The sequence below is a fragment of the Myotis nattereri genome, assembly GCF_964212035.1.
Source record: "Myotis nattereri genome assembly, chromosome: 4".
Classification (NCBI taxonomy): Eukaryota; Metazoa; Chordata; class Mammalia; order Chiroptera; family Vespertilionidae; genus Myotis; species Myotis nattereri.
Genome location: NC_138079.1, coordinates 111,095,990 through 111,117,770, shown reverse-complemented (window position 1 = coordinate 111,117,770; position 21,781 = coordinate 111,095,990). Strand labels below are relative to the sequence as shown.

At 42.1% G+C, this 21,781-nt stretch overlaps 1 protein-coding gene across 1 annotated transcript in view; it reads left to right on the top strand.

Annotated features, from left to right (window-relative positions):
* Positions 1–2,630: 2,630 nt before the first annotated feature.
* The window catches only part of LOC308518601 (phospholipid-transporting ATPase ABCA3-like), a gene marked incomplete at both ends in the record, with an annotated part of 332,625 nt that continues 313,474 nt past the window's right edge, over positions 2,631–21,781 (top strand). The window contains 3 exons of the mRNA XM_081090312.1: positions 2,631–2,690; positions 2,989–3,241; positions 6,703–6,830. Of these exons, the coding sequence (XP_080946438.1) occupies positions 2,631–2,690; positions 2,989–3,241; positions 6,703–6,830 (441 nt within the window). The remainder of the gene's footprint in view (positions 2,691–2,988; positions 3,242–6,702; positions 6,831–21,781) is intronic.

The window sequence follows — 21,781 nt, the reverse complement described above, 5'->3', positions numbered from 1 at the left end:
GTTTGAATTTTGATAGGGATTGTATTTCATTTGTAGATCCCTTTATTTTTTTTAATTTACTAGTAAAGGCAGTGTTTATTAAAATACATTTCATTTTCAAAATGTAGTAGAATTAGCTGTTAAGTGCGTATACATTTTTTGGGGACACCTTGTATTTTCCGGGTAGAATGACAAGAAGAGTGAAAGTGAGGTGGAAATCACTTTTTAACTTGCTCTAATCTTACATATATTTATGGTATTTCTCAAAATATTTTCCAAATGTGTTAGATCCTAACATGTGAGGTTCATGATACCACACTTAGAAACAAATTTTAAAAACCAGTTGGAGAAAAACATCCTAATATGCCTTCACTTTAGCATTCCGTCCTTCCTTCCTCCAAGAGTGAAAAAAGAAGAGCCCTTCGGACATTTCTTAATTATAACAGGAGGCTTGGTGAGGCAGTCACCGAACCTCAGAGCCTTCTGGAAAATAGAACAGAAATAGCCTTCCTCCCCTTAACGTTTGTATTCACTTATTATCATTGGGATTGAAAAGTGTCCTGAGGAAAAAAGACTAGAACCATTGCACTATTGGAATTCAGACATGAATGTGCTGAATGGGTGGCCCTAGTGAGAGACTGCAAGTAGGAGCCATAGGGCCTCTGAGGGAACATTAGCGCTAAAGCATAAAGTCAGCATGTTACAATCTTCTGTTTACACTTAGAAACATCAGAGTTGGTGCCAACAATTGGTGAAACTTCTCTTAGACTTTTTGTTTGTACAGACGGCATAAAAACACCTGGACTCAGAGGGCTTGGGAAAGGGGTTTTCCCTGAAGAGAACTGTGCTATGCGACCTTTGGGTTCCCCAGGTTTGGAAGGGTGGGGGGACACTTGCCACTCATCACAAGCTAGTGATCAGGATTTCAACAGGACTTCAGAGAACACACGCACTGGTGTCTGACTCTCACTTTAAACTTAATGAGTGAATGAATACAGCAAAAAGTAAATGGCGGCATGGGCAGCCTATACTCTCAGGTTTGGTCAATGGGAAAAATGGGTGAGTGTTTCCCAAGGGCAGGGCTACCTAACCAAGAATGAATGTGGGCTCAGCTTTGGTTCTGTCCAGGGAGACTTCCTGGAGGGTCAAACAGGCCCTAGTGGAGAGAATCTACAGATCGCACCAGGATCTGTGGTGTTCCTAGACTGATGGCCTTCCACTCTGTGGCTTCATCCCTTGTTTCTCCTGCTCCCTTCTCCTCCTTTCTCTCCATTTGTAGATGCCTTTAGATTATATGGACAGTTTAACAGTTACAAATCTTCCAATACATTAACACAGGACATCTTTCCACTTACTGGTGTCAGCTCTAATTTATGTCATCAGTTTTATAGTTTTCAATGTACAAAATTTTTACCTCTTTGGTTAAGTTTATTTCTAAATTTTTTTTTGTTTTTGATGCTAGTGGAAATGGGATTGTTTTCTTAATTCCCTTTTCAGTTATGTTATTAGTCTCTAGAAACTCAACTTATTTTTCTATGTTGATTTTGTGTCCTATAACTTTGCTGAATTCATTTAATTAGTTCTTTTAGTTTTATTAGTTCTAATACTGTGTTTTTTGTGTGGAGCCTTTAGGGTTTTCTGTATATATGATTATGCCACCTGGGAACAGAGACAATTTTAGTTATTTATTTGGCTGTATTTGATAATCTTGAATATTGTTCTTATCAGGACTGCTAGTATTATGTTCAATAGAAGTGACAAGAGTGGGCATCCTTGCCTTGCTTTAGGTCTACCAGGAAAAAGCTCTCAGTTTTTCACTTTTGAGTATGATGTCAGCTGTGAGCTTCTCATATATGACCTTTATTTTGCTGAGTAATTATTTTTGTATGTATAATTTGTTGAATGTTTTTATTCTGAAAGAGAGAATTTTGTCAAATGCTGTTTTTGCATCTATTGAGGTGATTAGATGATTTTAAACCTTCATTCTGTTATGTGTTATATTACATTTAATGATTTTCATATGCTGAACCATCCTTGCATCCCAGAGATAAATTTCATTTGATCATGATGTGTGATTTTAATGTACTGTTGACTTCAATTTGAATACATTGAGGATTTTTCATCTGTGTTTATCAGAGATATTGGCCCATTGTTTCTTTTTCTTGTAGGTTCCTTATCTGGATTTGGCATCAAGATAATGGTGGCCTCCTAAAATGAGTTTGGAAGTGTTCTTTACGCTATAATTGTTTTGGAAAACTTTGAAGAGGATTGGTATTAACTCTTATTTAGATGTTTGGTAGAATTCACCTGTGGATCTACCTGGTCCTAGAAACTAGGATAGGAAACATCAGGTTCTGGAGAAATAGAACCACTTCTTACTGTTATTTCTTTATTTTCTTGTGTTTTAAAAACATATTGGAATTTCATTAGATATTAAGTAAATTAATAGATAGAAAAATATAAACAATATAATTTTCTTTATCTCAAATACATAATTATTCTTGTATCAATCTTTAAGTCTTAATAAGGAGAAAATTAGGAGAAAGGAGTAATGCTGTTATTTGCTTGATCTTCACATTATTAGGTAGCTTAACATTAAAAAAAAACCTTTTCTCCATAATTGGAGTTGAATATACACTCTTTGTAGAAGAATGGATTTCTTGACATTCAATCAATTTGCCGTGCTTCTCTGGAAAAATTTTACCATAAAGGTAGGTAAAAGCATTCAAGGAAAATATCTATAAATGCCTGCCTGTTGCAATTCAGGATATGTGTGTTTTAAAAATCAATTTAGTAGCTGTAGGTAGCTCTTCCAAACCTATAAAACTATATTAATCAATAGTATAGTCTGATCTATAAGAAGGTTGGTAGTGGAGAGGGGAGGGGGTGGTACAAGAAAGTCCAGGAAAGACTAGTATTTTCTAGTGTTAAATTAGAAGAATATAATAGAGCTATTCATTGGCATTAATGTGTACTCTTAATTAACACTATCTTTTGTTCCTCTTCTAGAGAAGGCATTACATTAATTTATTATTTGAAGTCCTAACAGCAGTGGTGTTTCCAATGTTGCTTTTGCTGTTCCGTTCACTTACTACTATATATGTTGCTGGACCTCAGTATTTTAAACCTGCACACGTCAGTGGTTTGCCTTCTTTCCTCCAAAATCCTCAAGAGTGGGAATTGATTTACGTGCCTTCTAATATTAATGTGGTAAAAGAGATCATTGAGAACATGAAGATGAATTTAAACATCAGTATAAAAGGTTAGAAATAAAGGTTTTCTGTAAAACTTATCCTTACTTTGTTATAGAACTAAAACAATCCTATATAATAAAGAGGTAATATGTAAATTGACCATCACACCCTTGCACAAGATGGCTGCCCCCATGTGGTCAAAGATGGCCATCACAAGATGGCCAGCAGGGGAGGGCAGTTAGGGGTGATGAGGCCAGCAGGGGAGGGCAATTGGGAGGGACCAGGCCTGCAGTGGAGTGCAGTTAGGGGGGACCCAGGCATGCAGGGGAGCAGTTAGGTGTCGATCAGGCTGGCAGGGGAGTGGTTAGGGGGTGATCAGGCCGGCAGGCAGAAGTGGTTAGGGGCAGGCAGGCAGGCAGGCGAGTGGTTGGGAGCCCATAGTCCTGGATTGTGAGAGGGATGTCCAACTGCCTGTTTATGCCTGATCCACCTGGGATCAGGCATAAACAGGTAGTCGGACATCCCTCAAGGGGTCCCAGATTGGAGAAAGTGCAGGCTGGGCTGAGGAACACCCCCCCACACACACACACACAAATTTCATGCACTGGGCCTCTAGTGTAAGAAGTAATAAAGTTGGAGGAATTACACTTTAAAATTACAATTTTAAGACTTATAATAAATTGTAGTGTTAAAGACACTATGCTATTGGAGGAATAGACACATAGAACAAAGAACCCAGTGATAGACCTACACAAATAGTCCAGAATATTTTTTATAATGGTGCAAAAGAATTCAGTGGAAGGATAATTTTTCAACAAATGTGCTGAACAATTGGACATCATAGACAAAACAATAAAAATTGCATCAAAATGAATCAGATCTAAAAGTAAAATGATACAAAATTTGGAAAGAAAATATTTGTAACTTAGAGTTAGTTGAAAAATTTTCAAATATGACACCAAATGTATCATCCATGAAAGAAAAAAAATGGATTAATTATGCTTCTGGTATATATGTTTGATCTTGGAGTTAAAATATACATACTTAATTTTCACACTTTACCTAGTTTACCACTTGTCATAATGTCAAATGATTACCAATATATATAGATCCCTTTATTTCTCTTTATGTTGTAGTTTTCAAATCTACATAAGTTGAAAATCTTACCAGGAAATGTTATAATTCACACACATATTTTAAAGAACATAAGAGCCGAAACCAGTTTGGCTCAGTGGATAGAGCGTCAGCCTGCGGACTGAAAGGTCCCAGGTTCGATTCCGGTCAAGGGCATGTACCTGGGTTGTGGGCACATCCCCGGTGGGAGATGTGCAGGAGGCAGCTGATCCATGTTTCTCTCTCATCGATGTTTCTAACTCTCTATCTCTCTCCCTTCCTCTCTGTAAAAAATCAATAAAATGTATATTAAAAAAAAAAGAACATAAGAAAACTATTTTTCGCATATTTACCATAACTGTGGCTCTTCCTTGATTCTTGAAGTTCCAAGTTTTCTTTTGATATAATTTTCCTTCTTTCTGAAGAAATTCCTTAAATAATTTCTTAGAATAGGTCTATTAGTAACAAATTCTCTTTGTTTTCCTTCATGTGAGGATGTATGTATTTCAACTTCATGGTCTTGAGGTTATTTTCATTTGTTATAAAATTCTGGATTGACAGTTATCCCTTTCAGCATAAAAAAAAATATTTGCCACTTTCTTCTGATCTCCTTGGTTTCAGGGAAAAAATATCTGTGATACTTTGAATCCTTGTTTTCCTATAGATAATGTGTCATTTCTCTCTGGGTGCTTTTAAGACATTTTCTTTCTTTGTCTGTCAAAAGTTAGATTATGATATGTCTGAGCATGGATTTCTTTTGGTTTATTCTGTATAGAGTTCACTGAGCCTTTTGAATCTGTAAGTTTGTCTCTTTCAACAAATCTGGAGAATTTTGGGCATTATTTCTCAAAATTGTTTTTCAATAAGGCCTTCTTTCTCTTCTAAGACTATGAAGACATAAATGCTAGACATTTTGTATTTCCCAAAAGAGGCTCTATTCAATTTCTTTCTCTCTTGTTTCAATTAGGTAATTTCTGCTGATCTGTCTTCACTGAATCCTTTCTCTGGTATTTCAGTACAGCTATTAATCCATAAATAGTGTTGTTGTTTTTAAAGCACAGTTTTAAGTGATCTCCATCTTCTGATTTACCTAAAGAAAGAGAAAAAAAACCCAATAGCTTTTTTGAGATATAATGCACATACCATACATTCACTCATTTAAATTCAATGGCTTTTAGCATATTTCCAGAGTTGTGCAACCATTACCATAATCAGTTTTAGTGCATTTTTTCATCAAAAATAAAGTCTCATAACCTTTAGTCAGGACACCACAATTTCCTATCTTCACCAGGATTAGGAAAACATCTACTTTTTTTCCAAATACATTTGCCTATTATAAACCTTTTATATAAATTGTTTATATACACCCTTTCCATATTGATTTTATATAAATACAATATGTAAATTTTTGTGATTGGCTTCTTTCACTTCATATAATGTTTTCAGAGTTTATCCTTGTTATAGCATGTATCATTACTTCATTCCTTTTTCTTGTTAAATATCCCATTGTATGAATATACTGTATTCAGTCGGGTATATCCTTCATCAGTTGATGGGCATTTGGGTTGTTTACACCTTTGGGAGGTGACCCAGTGATCAGGGGAAGGCGATGTCCCCATCACACCTCTGCTGCTGCCACTGCCGGCAGCTCAAGCCTCAGCTGGCCATGGTTACCTGAGCCTTGGGCGACCCTAGGCAGCTGGGCAACCACCATCTGAGGCTTCCCTGCACCTCGGGATGGTCCTTGGCTGTTGGGCAGTTGCCATCTGAGGCTTTCTTGTGCCTTGAGCCAGCCCTGGGCAGCTGGGGGGCTGACGGGTCTGGGGGACTCCAGGGGCAGGTGCACGGCAAGGCCGGGCCTGTCTGAGGGAGGGCCTGGCCTTGCCGTGCACCTGCCACCCTGGCGGGGCTCAGGGGACTGGGTGCTGCCATCTTGTGGCTGTGGGCACCATCATCTTTGAGAGTGGGGCAGTCAATTAGCATATTCCCTCCTTATTGGCTGTGGGCACCGTCATCTTTGAGAGTGGGGCAGTCAATTAGCATATTCCTTCCTTATTGGCTGTGGGCACCTCCATCTTTGCAATGGTGTGAGGGTCAATTAGCATATTCCCTCTTTATTATATAGGATTTATTAATTATTGTATTATTTCCCTTATGAACAAGTCTAAACCTACTTTTGCCTACTGTATATGCTTTATAATGATTATTATTTAAAATTGTAGTAAAATTTTATAAAATACCTAAAATTGTTTTGAACTCCAAATTCCATTAAGTAGTTATGATAGCAATATTTGAGAAACAGTGTTTTTAAACTTAAAATATTTAGACAAAATTTTGTCCATGTAAACTAGTATCTCCCCCCTCATGAGGAATTATCAGACATTTTTATTTAAGTGAACACTTTTCCTCTCTACAGTTAAAGGCTTTTATTCAGAAAGTGAGTTTGAGAAGTATGTGAAGTATGACTATAAATCTCAAAAAGTGCTGGCTGCCATTGTTTTTGACAATGACTTCGAAAACATCAATGACTCTCTGCCACTTCAGGTGAGAAAGTTTTATTTACAATTTTCTAATAATTGCCCTTCTAGTTCCTAAAATTTTAATGAATTTGACAAAATTAACTCTATTTTATAAATGAAAAAACCAATTTTTCCAAGAGGAAACTGCTAGTATACAGTAGAACAAGAATATGAATCCAGATCTTGTGCCTTAGATTTATGGGAAACTTTGACTACTCAAACAATGCTTCTGGTTCTATGAAGCATGGTGGTGTAATAAATAAAGCAGATGCATCTTCACTAATAGACAACCAGTCATGAGAAAAAATCCTCTTTCTTTGAATGAAACAGAATTTGAGTCCTTTCATAAATCTCTAGGGAAAACTCTAAGGCTTTGCCACACTGATTTAGAATTAGGTCATCTATAGGCATTGAGAATCTGATTATAGCATAGCCACTGGGAAGGAGAGAGAAAGTGCTTTGAAATTGTTATCTCCTAAGAAGATCCTATAGAGATTATATTGGTGGTGGTGATGGAAATAAATGGTCAGTCTGCAATATATAAACACTAGAAGCCTGTTGCACGAAGATTCGCGCAATAGGCCTTCCTTACCTTGACTGCCGGCACTGGTTTTCCTCCGGCACCCGGGACCCAGGCCTTTGGTCCGGCTGCAGCAGAGAAGCCAAGCCTCTTCAGTCTTCAGTTCTTCAGTCTTTAGTCTTCAGTCTTCACTCTGGCTGGAGCTTCCAGTCTTTGCTCTGTGCCTGTGTATGCAAATTAACCGCCATATTGGGTTAATTTGCATACTCATCTGATTGGCTGGTGGTGTAGTGGAGTGACACCAATTTGCATGTTTCTCTTTTATTAGTGTAGACGGAGCCAAATTCTGTGTTTAAAATACAGATGCTTGTCAGTTTAAGGCAAGATTAATAAAGCCACTACTAGAATAGTTCATGTTATTTCTGTGTGTCCCATCATTACATGACTATTCTTCTGTTCCAACTTCTTTCCATTTATGGAATCAAAATTATCCATATGCTTATATGGGTTTAGGCTCAACAATATACATTGGCTTAAAGTATATTCAGTGCTATTTCAACTTTTATTTTTATCATGGATTGACTGTGCTATGTCCCCAAATATTTGAACTTGATTCCTGACACCAAAATTTCTCAAATTTTTTGCCCAGGTGCTTGGCCTTCTCCCCCAGTTTTATTTAGATACTAGTGGCCTGGTGCACGAAATTCATGCACATTAAAAGGGGATTAATTAGATTTTAATATTGCTATTTTCCCTTTCTCTATAATATTATGTTTAGATTTTTTTTCTCTATAATAGAATTATCAGAGATGAAAGAAAATTAGTAAAATGTATATAAAAATCTTCCTCCTGTCAGAGTCTGGGGTGCACCTCGGGACCCAGAGTCAAGTCCCCACCCACCCGCGTGTACCTCAAAATCGCACGACGCCAGACCCAGTCAGCCCCCATCATTGGGCTAGATCCAGACCTGGCTGGTCCCACCCTTGTCAAGCCCCACCAGGTCGGGGGCACAGCCTCAGGTCCCCTGGCCTGGTGCCAGGGTGAGGATGTGGCCTGAGGTCCCCCAGCCTGGGCTGGGGCAGGGGGCAGGGGGCAGGGCTTGAGATCCCCCGTCAAGCTGCACTGGGCAGTGGAGTGGCCTGCCATCCCCCAGCCTGGCTCTGGGGCAAGGGGTGCAGCCTGAGGGTCCCCTGTCAAGCCCCACCGGGTGAGGGGTGTGGCCTGAGGTCCCCTTGCCCAGAACCAGGGTGGGGGGCACACCTTGAGGTCCCTAGTTAAGTCCCGCTGGGTGGGGGGCACAGCCTCAGTACCCGAGGCCCGGTGCCAGGGCGGGGGCATGGCCTGAGGTCCCCTGGCCTGGCACCAGGGCAGGGGGCGCAGCCTGAGTTCCTCCAGCCTGGAGCTGGGACAGGGAGCAACAGGGTGCACCTACGGGTCCCCTGTCAAGCCATGCCTGGCGGGGAGCACAGCACCAGGTCACCTGGCCTGGCGCCGGGGTGAGGGGCATGGCCTCAGGTCCTCTGGCCCGGTGCCAGGGTGGAGGGCGTGGCCTGAGGTCCCCAAGCCAAGCACCAGGATGGGGGGCGAACCTTGAGGTCCCCTGTTAAGCCCCGCCATGTTGGGAGACACGGCCTCAGGTCCCCTGGCCCAGTGCCGGCGGGGGGGCATGGCCTGAGGTCCCCCATGAAGCCCCACTGGGCAGGGGTGTGGCCTGAGGTCCCCCCCATAAGCTGTGCCGGGTGGGAGGCGCAGCCTCAGGTCCCCTGTCAAGCCCCACAGGGGGCAGAAGGCTCAGCCTCAGGCCCCTGCTGGGAACTCGGCCTCACCTGTGGGTGCAGCCATCTTTGTGGCTGAGTTATGGTCAATTTGCATATTCCCTCTTTATTATATAGGACTAGAGGCCTGGTGCACAAAAATTTGTGCACTCGGGTAGCGGGGGGTCCCTCAGCCCGGCCTGTGCCCTCTTGCGTCTGGGACCCCTCAGGGGATGACCATCTGCTGGCTTAGGCCCACTCCCTGGAGTATTAGGCCTAAGCTGGCAATCAGACATCCCTCTGGCAACCCAGGAGCCCTCGGGGGATGTCCACTTGCCATCTGGGAGCAGGCCTAAGTTGCAGTCAGACATCCTTAGTGCTGCTGAGGAGGCAGGAGAGGCTCCCACCACCACTAATGTACTGGCAGCTGTCAGCCTGTCTTGTGGCTGAGCAGAGCTCCCCCTGTGGGAGCCACTGCCCACCAGGGGGCAGCTCCTGCATTGAGCATCTGCCCCCTGGTGGTCAGTGTGTGTCATAGTGACCAGTTATTCCCAGACATTCTGCTGCTAGGGTCAATTTGCATATTATCCTTTCATTATATAGGATAGAGGCCTGGTGCACGGGTGGGGGCCGGATGGTTTGCCCTGAAGGGTGTCTCGGATCAGGGTGGCGGCCCCCACTGGGGTGCTTGGGCAGCCTGGGTGAGGGGCTGATGGATGTTTGCAGGCTGGTCACACCCCCTTCAGGTTGGGGGTCCCCACTGGGGTGCCTGGCCAGCCTGGGTGAGGGGCTGATGGCTTTTTGCAGGCAGGTCACACCCCTTCAGGGTGGGGGTCCCCACTGGGGTTCTTGGCCAGCCTGGGTGAGGGGCTGATGGCTGTTTGCATGCTGGTCAAGCCCCCCCATTGGGGACCCTCACCCCATGGAGGTTTGGCTAGCCTGGGTGAGGGGCTGATGGCTGTTTTCAGGCTGGCCACCCCCCCTTTAGGGTGGGGTGTCCCCACTGGGGTGCCTGGGCAGTCTGGGTGAGAGTTTGAGGGCTGTTTTCAGGCTGGCCAAGCCCCATGGCGACGGAAGCTCCCAGCCTCTCCTTTTTTTTCTTTATTTTTTTATTCTGGGATTTATTTACCTTCTATAATTGAAACTTTGTTGCCTTCAATGGAGCTCAGAGCCCCGCGGCAGGCGGGAAGCTTGGCTTCCTGCTTGCTCCAGCTCCGTGGCTACGGCCGGCTGAAGCAGGTATCTGGGGTTTATTTACCTTCTATAATTCAAACTGTGTTGCTTTGAGTGGAGCTCAGAGCCAGCCACGGCAGGTAGGAAGCTTGGCTTCCTCCAACACTGGAGCAACCAAGTCTCCTGCTTGCTCCAGCTCCCAGGCTGCAGGCTGCCATCTTGGTTGGGTTAATTTGCATATAGTCATTCTGATTGGCTGGTGGGCATGGCTTAAGGCAGGGGTGGGCAAACTTTTTGACTCGAGGGCCACAGTGGGTTCTTAAACTGGACCGGATGGCCGGAACAAAAGCATGGATGGAGTGTTTGTGTGAACTAATATAAATTCAAAGTAAACATCATTACATAAAAGGGTACGGTCTTTTTTTTCAATAGTTTTATTCATTTCAAACGGGCCGGATCCAGCCCGCGGGCCGTAGTTTGCCCACGGCTGGCTTAAGGTGTAGTGAAGGTATGGTCAGTTTGCATGTTTGTATTTTATTAGATTAGATAATTGACATATAATATTGTATATGTTTAAGATGTACAAGTATATATTGCAAAATGTTTACCACAATAGGTTAACTACATATTCATCCCCTCACAGAATTACCATTTTTGTTGTGTGCTGAGAATATATCTATCTATCTATCTATATATATAGATATGTCCCTTCCCCCAGCAAATGCCTTCACCCCCCTAGTGTCTGTGTCCATTGGTTATGCTTAAATGCATGCATGCAAGTCCTTTGGTTGGCTCTATTGCAACCATCACAACCCCCCCTTCTTCCCTCTGAAGTTTGATGATCTGTTCCATGCTTCTCTGTCTCTATTTTTATTCATCAGTTTATGTTGCTCATTATATTCCACAAATGAGTGAGATTATGTGATAGTTATCTTTCTCTGAATGACTTATTATGCTTAGAATAATGCTCTCCATGTCCATATATGCTGTTCCAAATGGTAAGAGTTCTTTCTTTTTTACAGCAGCGTAGTGTTCCATTGTGTAGATGTACCACTGTTTTTTAATCCACTCATCTGCTGATGGGCACTTAGGCTGTTTCCAAATCTTAGCTATTGTGCTGCTATGAACATAGGGGCACATATATCCTTTCTGATTGGTGCTTCTGATTTCTTGGAGTATATTCCTAGAAGTGGGGTTACTGGGTCAAATGGGAGTTCCCTTTTTAATTTTTGAGGAAAGTCCATACTGTTTTCCACAGTGGCTGAACCAGTCGGCATTCCCACCAGCAGTGCAAGAAGGTTCCTTTTTCTCCACATCCTTGCCAGCCCTTGTCATTTGTCGATTTGTCGATGATAGCCATTCTGACAGGTGTGAGATGGTACCTCATTGTTGTTTTGATTTTCATCTCTTGGATTATTAGAGACTTAGAGCATGTTTTCATATGTCTCTTGGCTTTCTGAATGTCCTCTTTAAAAAAGTGTCTATTTAGGTCCTTTGCCCATTTTTTGATTGGATGGTTTATCTTCCTTTTGTTAAGTTGTATGAGTTCCCTATAAATTTTGGAGATTTGAGATTGAAAAAGACACAATGAAATGGAAAGATCTTCATTGTTCATGGTTTGGAAGAGTCAACATAGTTAAAATGGCCATATTACCCAAAGCAATATACTGATTTAATGCAATTCCCATCAAAATCCCAATGAGAGCCCTAGCAGGTGTTTTCAATGGTTAGAGCATTGACCCATGCACTGAAGGATCACAGGTTCAATTCCTGGTACCTAGATTACAGGTTCATCCCTGGTCCACTGGGGGGTGCACAGGTGGCAACCAATTGATGTGTTTCACATCGGTTTTTTTCTCACTCTTTCTTTTACTCCTCCCCCTTTCTCTCCCTCCCTTCCACTCTCTCTAAAAAGCAATGGAGCCCTAGCTAGTTTGGCTTAGTGGATAGAGCATTGGCCTGTGGACTACAGGGTCCCGGGTTAGATTCCGGTCAAGGTCACATTCCCAGGGTTGCAGGCTCGATCCCCAGTAGAGGCATGCAGGAGGCAGCCAATGGATGATTCTCATCATTGATGTTTATCTCTCTCTTCTCCCTTCCTCTTTTAAATCAATAAAAATTTATAATTTTAAACAGCAATAGGAAAACTATCCTCCAGTGAGGATTAACAACAATAAAAATAATCCCAATGACATTCTATGAAGAAATAGAACAAAAACTCATGAGATTTGTATGGAACCACACACACACACACACACACACACACACAACAACAACAACAACAACAACAACCTGAATAGCCAAAGCAACCCCCCCCCCCAAAAAAAAAGGATGAAGCTGGAGGTATCACACTCCCTGACTTCAAATTATACTACAAAGTGACAGTAATAAAAACTGTATGGTATTGGCAGGAAAGCAGACACACATACAAATGGAACAGAATTGAGAGCCTAGAAACAAAACTACATGTACATAGGCAAATAATTTTTGACAAAGGAGCCAAAGACATACAATTAAGAACAGAAAGCCTTTTCAATAAAACATGCTGTGAAAACTGGAAAGTCACATGCAAAGAATGAAATTAGACTTTTTTTTTATTCCCACATATAAAAGTTGACTCAAAGTAGATCCAAGACTTAAATATAAGGCCTGAAACAATAAATCATGTAGAAGAAAAACATAAGCACTAAACTTATGGACCTTGGTTTTAGAGAATATTTAAAGAATTTGATCCCAAAGGCAGGGGAAGGAAAGGCAAAAATAAATGAATAGGAATATTGGACTTAAAAACTTCTGCACAGTAAAAGAAACTGCCAACAAAACAGAAAGGCACCCAAGCAAATGGAGAAGGTATTTGAAAACAGTTCCAACATGGGTTAATGTCGGGACTGTCCAGTAGACCCTGAGCAACTGATGAATGATTACTCTCACACATTTCTGTGAAAAAGAGGCTAAGGGACTGCCTGCTAAAGGAATTAGACAGCCCTATTCACCTGCCTCCTTGGGCTTTTATTGTAGCAACTGTTTGAACTAAAATCTAGATGCTATCAGCAGGGTAAGTCTCCTTGTAGTGTCTTTAAAACAAGGACATTTTGAAGTCTAAATATAAAGATTCCAGGAAAATACCCAGGGGCTCAGACTTGTTTGCGAAAGTCAAGGCAGGGTCTGCCACCTTTGGCAAGAATCTCTTAGAGCAGCGGTTCTCAACTTGTGGGTCATGACCCCTTTGGCGGTTGAACAACCCTTTCACAGGGGTCGCCTAAGACCATCCTGCATATCAGATATTTACATTACGATTCATAACAGTAGCAACATTACAGTTATGAAGTAGCAACGAAAATAATTTTATGGTTGGGTCACAACATGAGGAACTGTATTTAAGGGCCAGAAGGTTGAGAACCACTGTCCTAGAGGCCTCCAACCTTTCAGTGAATCCTCCTTACAGACTTTCCAACCAAGTCTCTTCTTCCCCACAGGTTAATATTCAAAATATGTAAAAACTCATACAATTCAACATTACAAAAATAAATAATCCAACTAAAAATGGGCTGAGCACCTAAACAGACACTTCTCTCAAGAAAACATACAAATGGCCAAGATATATATGAAAAGATGCTCAAGTTCACTAGCTATTAGGAAATGCCAATAAAAAATAAAATAAAGTGAATTTAAAATAAAAAACGATAATGAGATACCACCTTACACCTGCTTGAATGGCTATAATCAACAACACTAGTAATAACAAGTGTTGAAGAGGTTGTGGAGAAAATGAAACCCTAATTTACTACTCACTGCTGGTGGTTCAGGCACTAATGAAAACAATATGGAGGTTCCTCAAAATATTAAGAATAGAGTTACCATATGACCCAGCAACCCCTCTTCTGGGTATATACCCCAAAACTTTGAAAACATTTATTCATAATGATATATGCACCCCTATGTTCATTGAAGCATTATTAGCGGTGGCCAAGGCATGGAGAAAACCAAAGTGTTTTTTAATAGATGGTTTGATGAAGAAGAATGGTACATATGTACAATGGAATACTACTCAGCCATAAGAAAAGATGAAACACTGCCACGAACAACATCGAAGGAGATTGAGAATTTCATGCTAAGCGAACTAAGTCAGAAAAAGTCAAGCACCATATGATTTCACTCATAAGTGGAATATAAAACTGAAAGCAACAAATGAACAAACAAGAAAAACATACAAAACTCATACACTCAGACAGCAGTATGGTTACTAGATGGAGGTGGGGAGTGTGGTAGGAAAGGGTAAGGGGGTCTAATATATGGTGATGGGAGACTTGACTGGGCACACAATGCAATATACATGACCTGATGTATGAAAGAAATGTACACTTTTTAAATTCACCAATGTCACCCCAATTCATGTAACTTTAAAAAAGAAACATTAAACAAATAAAACTAAAAAGATACCATCCATGGAGAGGTTAATATTTAGAATATATAGAGAACTCCTAAAAGTCCCAACAAGAAAAATTTAAAAAAAGAAAATGAATTCAAAGATAGGCAATGGACATCAACACATGTCTTCAAAGGGGTTAAATAAGTAGTGAATAAGCACATGAAAAAATGTTCAGTATTGCTAATCATGAGGGAAATATGCATCAAAACTACACTGAGATGCCACCTCACATCAGTTAGGATAGCTAATATCAAAGCATGGAAATAGGTGTTGGTGAGGATGTGGAGAATTAGAGCTTTATGGACTTTGCACTGTTGGTGGTAAAATGGTATAGCAGCTGTGGAATCACATGGAGGTTCTCAAAAATTAAAAATAGATTACTACATGTCCACACAACTCCACTTCTGGGTATATAATTAAAAGAATTGAAAGTAGGTCTCAAAGAGACCTCTTTCTATCCAATGTTTATAGAAGCATTATTCATAATAGCTTCAATGTGGAATCCACCTGAGTGTCCATGATGGGTGAATAGATAAGTAAAATGTGGTTTATACATACAGTGGAATGATATTCAGGCTTAAATGAAGGAAATTCTGATACACAATTCAACATGTATGAATTTTGAGGACATTATTCTAAGTGAAATAAATCACAAAAAGACAAATATTGCATGATTCTACTTATGTGAGGTATTTAGTCAAAATCTTAGAGACAGGAAATATAATGGTGGTTCCTAGGAGCTGTGGCTGGAGGAAGAATGGGTAGTTACTGTTTAACTAGAGGCCCAGTGCATGAAATAATGCACTGGGGTGCAGGTGAGGGGGTGCCTCAGCCTGGCCTGTGCCCTCTTGCAGTCCAGAACCCCTCAGGAGATGTCTGCCTAAACTGGCAGTCAGGCATCCCTCTCGCAATCCAGGATCCCTCTCTCCTTACTGCGCACCTGCTCACTCCTTACCGCTCGGCTCACTGCTCCTGAGCACTGCCGCAGAGGAGGGAGAGGCTCCTGCCACCACCACTCCATTCGCCGCCATGAGCCCAGTTTCTGGCTGAGTGGCACTCTCCCTGTGGGAGTGCACTGACCACCAGGGGGCAGCTTCTGCATTAGCAAAATTCATGCTCAGGTAGGGTCCCTACGCCTGGCCAGCGATAAGGGCTGATCTGTAAGGCGACTGGTGGGGTTATCGGGGGGACCCCCCTGGCACCCGCCTTGGCTGGCCTGGGGCCTGCAGACTGGGGGCAGCTCCTGTGTTGAGCCAGTCTGCCCTCTGGTAGTCAGTGCACATTATAGTGACAGGTTGTTCCACCGGTCGTTCTGCCATTTGGTCAATTTGCAAATTAGGCTTTTATTATATAGGATAGGTATAGAGTTTCAGTTTTACAAGATAAAAAGAAGTATAGAGATGAATGATGGAGATGGTTACACAAAAATGTGAGTATATTTAAAACCACTGAAGTGTACACTTAAAAATGGTTAAGATGATAAATTTTGTTGTGTCTTTTATCATAAATTAAACAAACAAATAAGCATACACAACTATTTAGCTAAATCTCCAAGGAATAATGTGGGTTGAAAAAACAATTTCAAAATATTAATACTGTGATTCCACTCATATAACATCTTTTACAATACAAAATTTTAGAAATGAAGAACATATTCTTGGCTGTCAGAGAATAGCTAGCAGGATACAAAATTAACACCCAGAAATCTATGGATTTTTTATACACCAATAATGAACTCACAGAAGGAGAAATGGAAAAAAAAATCCCATTTACCATAGCAACAAAAAAAATAAGATACCTAGGAATAAATTTAACCAAGGAGGTAAAGGACCTATATTCAGAAAATTATAGGATGCTGAAAAAAGAGATAAAGACATAAACAAATGGAAGAATATACAGTGATCATGGATTGGTAAAATCAATATCATTAAAATGTCCATACTATCCAAAGCAATGTATAGACTCAATGCATTCCTCATTAAAATACCAACAGCATACTTCAAAGACCTGGAACACTCTCCAAAAATTTATCTGGAATAAATAGCTGTAGCAATCTTGAGAAAGAAGAACAAAATTCCAGATATCAAGCTATATACTACAAAGTCACTGTTCTCAAAACTTCCTGGTACTGGCACAAGAACAGACATATAGACTAATGGAACAGAACAGAGAACCCAGAAATTGGCCCAGGTCATTATGCTCAATTAATATTTGACAAAGGAGGCAAGGGCGTACAATGGAGTTAAGACAGTTTTCAATAAATGGTGTTGGGAAAATTGGACGGATATATGCAAAAAATTGAAACTAGACCACCAACTTACACCATACACAAAAATAAACTCAAAATAGATAAAGGACTTAAACATACAACGGACAACCAGAAAAATCTTAGAAGAAGCCATAGGCAGCAAAATATCAGACATATGTCATCTTTGCCAATACAGCTCCTAGGGCAATGGAAACTAAGGAGAAAATAAACAAATGGGAATTCATCAAAATAAAAAGCTTCTGCACAGCACAAGAAACCATCAACAAAACAACAAGAAAGCCACTGCATGGGAGAACATATTTGCCAATGTTATCTCCAATAAGGGTTTAATCTCCAAAATTTATAGGGAACTCACACAATTTAACAAAAGGAAGATAAACAATCCAAAAAAATGGCCGAAGGAACTGAATAGACACCTTGAAAGAGGACCTACAGATGGCCAAGAGACACATGAAAACATGTTCAGATGCAAATCAAATCAACAGTGAGGTACCATCTCACACATGTCAGAATGGCTATCATCAACAAATCAACAAACGACAAGTGCTGGCGAGGATGCGGAGAAAAAGGAACACTCGTGCACTGCTGGTGGGAATGCAGACTGGTGCAGCCACTGTGGAAATCAGTATAGACTTTCCTCGAAAAGTTAAAAATGGAACTCCCATTTGACCCAGTGATCCCACTTCTAGGAATATACTCCAAGAAATCAGAAACACCAATCAGAAAGGACATATGCACCCCTATGTTCATAGCAGCATAATTTACAATAGCTAAGATTTGGAAACAGCCTAAGTGCCTATCAGCAGATGAATGGACTAAAAAACAGTGGTACATCTACACGATGGAATACTACGCTGCGGTAAAAAAGAAGGAACTCCTACCATTTGCAACAGCATGGATGGAACTAGAGAGCATTATGCTAAGTGTAATAAGCCAGTCAGAGAAAGATAAATATCATATGATCTCACTCATTTATGGAATATAAAGAACAACATAAACTGATGAACAAAAATAGAACCAGAGTTGAACAGACTGTCCAACCTATGAGGGAAGGCGGAGAGTTAGAAATCAGCCAAAGGACTTGTATGCATGCATATGAGCATAACCAATGAACACAGACAGGGGAGAGGGAGGACATATGCTGAGGTGTGGGGGCGGCGGGGGAGTGGGCAATGGGGGAAAAAGGAGACTTAACATAAATATTATTTAAAGTATTACGTAAGTCTCCTTTTTCCCCCATTGACCACTCTCCCAGATAAGGACACATGTAATACCTTAATCAATAAAGAAAAAAAATTTTTTTTAAAAAAAATTTATATTTAAAAAAAAAAGAAAGAAAATAAACCTCTAAAATAAAAAGGGGCGTGTCAGGGAATAACTATCAGAAAAAAGGGATGTTGGAACTGTTTTGTATCTTGAACTTTCACATCTGATAAAGTTGTATAGAACGTAATACATATGACATGTGAGTACAAGTAAAACTAGGGAACTCTGAATAAGATTAGTGATTTGTATCAGTGTTAATACTCTGGGTATGGTATTATATTATAGTTTTATGAAATTTTATCATTGGGGAAAATTAGTTAAAGATTATACACAATCTGTTTATTATTTCTTACAACTGCATGTAAATTTACAATTGTCTTATATCTATCTTGCTCTATATAGCCTATATAATAAAAGCCTAATATGCTAAGTGTCCGGTTGTCCGATCATCCGTTCAACCAATCAAAGCATAATATGCTAATGATATGCTAAGGCCGCTGAACTGTTGGCTATGATGTGTACTGACCACCAGGGGGCAGACACTCAATGCAGGAGCTGCCCCCTGATGGTCAGTGCACTCCCACAGGGGGGTGCTGCTCAGCCAAAAGCTAGGCTCAGGTGAGAGCAGCGGCCATGGCAGGAGCCTCTTCCACCTCCACGGCAGCGCTAAGGATGTCTGACTGATGGCTTAGGCCCGCTCCCCCGCCATCAGTCAGACATCCCCCAAGGGCTCCTGGATGGTGTGAGTGTGCAGGCTGGGCTGAGGGACCCATCCAAGTGCACAAATTTCATGCACTGGGCCTCTAATATGTTATATTACATTCAAAAGGAATTGTTTTCTTGATTGAGAAAAGGACATGAAATGCAAAATCACACTTTTGATAGTTGGAAATTGCCGATTGTTTTGCAGTACTTTATTATATTGGGTGTCTTGTCTTTCTTGCGTTTTTTAGTTAGCTAATGAGTGAATATATTAGATAATTTGGGGTTTTAGTTGGGATTTTACTTCTTTGGATCTTTGCTGTTTCTATTAACCCAGTGGTCAGCAAACTGCAGCTCGCGAGTCACATGCGGCTCTTTGGCCCCTTGAGTGTGGCTGTTCCACAAAATACCATGTGTGGGCACACATGTACAGTGCGGTTGAAACTTTGTGGCCCATACGCAGAAGTTGGTATTTTGTGGAAAAGCCACAGGAGCCAAAGAGCCGCATGTGGCTCGTGAGCCGCAGTTTGCCGACCACTGTATTAACCATGGCATTATTTTAATAAATGTTGTACTACCAACCTAAAAAAAATTACAGTTGTTTTAATATTTAAATTAGTTAAAAATATTTTAAAAAATCTATATAAGGAGGTAATGTGCAAATTTGTCCTAATGGCATCATAGTAATGACCAATTTGCATATTAACAGGCCAGCAGGAGGCTGCGCATGCAGCAGGGGGTTTTTCTGTGCCCGGGCACTCACAGCGGTGGGAGTCAGGCCTGTGTCTCGGGCGCCCGCAGCGGCAGGAGTCAGGCCTCTGTCCTGGGTGCCACAGTGGCGGGAGCCAGGCATGTGTCCCAGGCGCCGCAGCAGCGGGATTCATGTGTGGTCCATCACCAGTTAGAAAGCATCTCAGGGTGAGGACCATCACCTCAACTAGAACTCAAGATGGTCACCTGGCCTGGCCTGGGCCCTCCTCAGAGGCAAGCCTTTCCTCCATATTCACTGCAGAGAACAGACAGGGATGCCTAAGAGGCTGGAGCCATGGTGCCCCATCCCTACCCTACTCCCCTGGCCTCCTTCACTGTGGCCTCCACAGAAGGGTATGTGTGAGAGCCCTTCCCCTGCTACCTCTCACCACTGTCTCCGGCCATCCCTCAACACACAGGCATATCGGCTTTCAAGTGAGTAGTGCCCTACTCACTTCCTCTCATTCCATTCCAGGGCCTGTGCTCTGGATGGGGCTTTTGGAATCAGGGCTCTGGGGTTTTACAACAGAGCTGGGGTGGGAAAGGGTAAACAGCACCAGAGTTGGCTGATATGGCCACCCACCTCTGCCTCAGCTTGACCAATTAGTTCAGCCTCAGAACATGGCACTTGGGGAGGATCCCTACTTCCCCAGCAATGGCTCTAGGGCAGCCGTGGGCAAACTACGGCCCGCGGGCCGGATCTGGCCCATTTGAAATGAATAAAACTAAAAAAAAAAAAAAAAAAAAAGACCGTACCCTTTTATGTAATGATGTTTACTTTGAATTTATATTAGTTCACACAAACACTCCATCCATGCTTTTGTTCCGGCCCTCCAGTCCAGTTTAAGAACCCATTGTGGCCCTCGAGTCAAAAAGTTTGCCCACCCCTGCTCTAGGGCCTTGGCCCCAGTACTAACCTCCTCTTCCCCTTGGCCCTCCCCACAGCTGGTGCTTGCTGAAGCTCCGTGTGCCTTACTTAACCACCTTCCTTCCCTGTTACTACAAAGGAAGCTGCATCTTTGTATGTTATCCTATATAATATAGAGGTAATATGCAAATTGACCATCACTCCAACACACAAGATGGCTGCCCCCATGTGAACACAAGATGGCCAGCAGGGCAGGGTAGTCGTGGGCAATCAGGCCAGCAGGGGAGGGCAGTTGTGGGGGACCAGGCTGGCAGGGAAGGGAAGTTAGGGGTGACCAGGCCAGCAGGGGAGGGCAGCTGGGGGCGATTGCGCTGGCAGGGGAGCAATTACGCGTCAATCAGGCTGGCAGGGGAGTGATTAGGAGGTGATCAGGCTGGCAGGTAGAAGCAGTTAGGGGCAATCAGGCAGGCAGGCAGGCGAGCAGTTGAGAACCAGCATTCCTGGATTGTGAGAGGGATGTCCGACTGCCTGTTTAGGCCTGATCCTGGTGGGGTCCCAGATTGGAGAGGGTGCAGGCTGGGCTGAGGGACACACACACACACACACATGCATGAATTTCATGCACCAGGCCTCTAGTATTCATATAAACTTTGTAACGTTTTCTGGGGGAAAAAACGATGACCAAGAGAATGCCACAGTCACCGTGTCTGGAGTCCGGCTCAGGAGAACGGAGAGACGGGAGAATTCGATAAATTGGCCGATGCCAAGATATTTCTGAGTGACTGCCTGGCGTGTGACAGTTGTGTGACCGCAGAGGAAGGAGTCCAAGTTTCTCAGCAGAACACCCAGGACTTCTTCCATGTTTTGAACCTTTGCTTTGGTTTTCAGAATTCCCTGCTCCCCATCTGTTGGCTCCCTCCTTCTGAGAGGTGCTGTTGTCATCACATGGGTGCAACTGGAATATTGTATCTCAAAAGGATTGCCCCAATGTACGTATCCTTTTATCTGACGATGAAAAAATCCCAAAGAATAAGAATGGAGATGGAGACAGACTACTGACCTTTAGGCTTAAAAAAATCTGGAAGTGTCCTGCAAAGAGCTGAGACTTGGTTCTGTCCACGCACCTCAGAGAGATTGGATGAGGAAATGGCCCTGTTTGGCCCTGACTTTACCCATTTATGTTACTCTTTTTTTTTGAATATATTTTTTATTGATTAGGATATGTGTCCTTATCCCCACGTTACA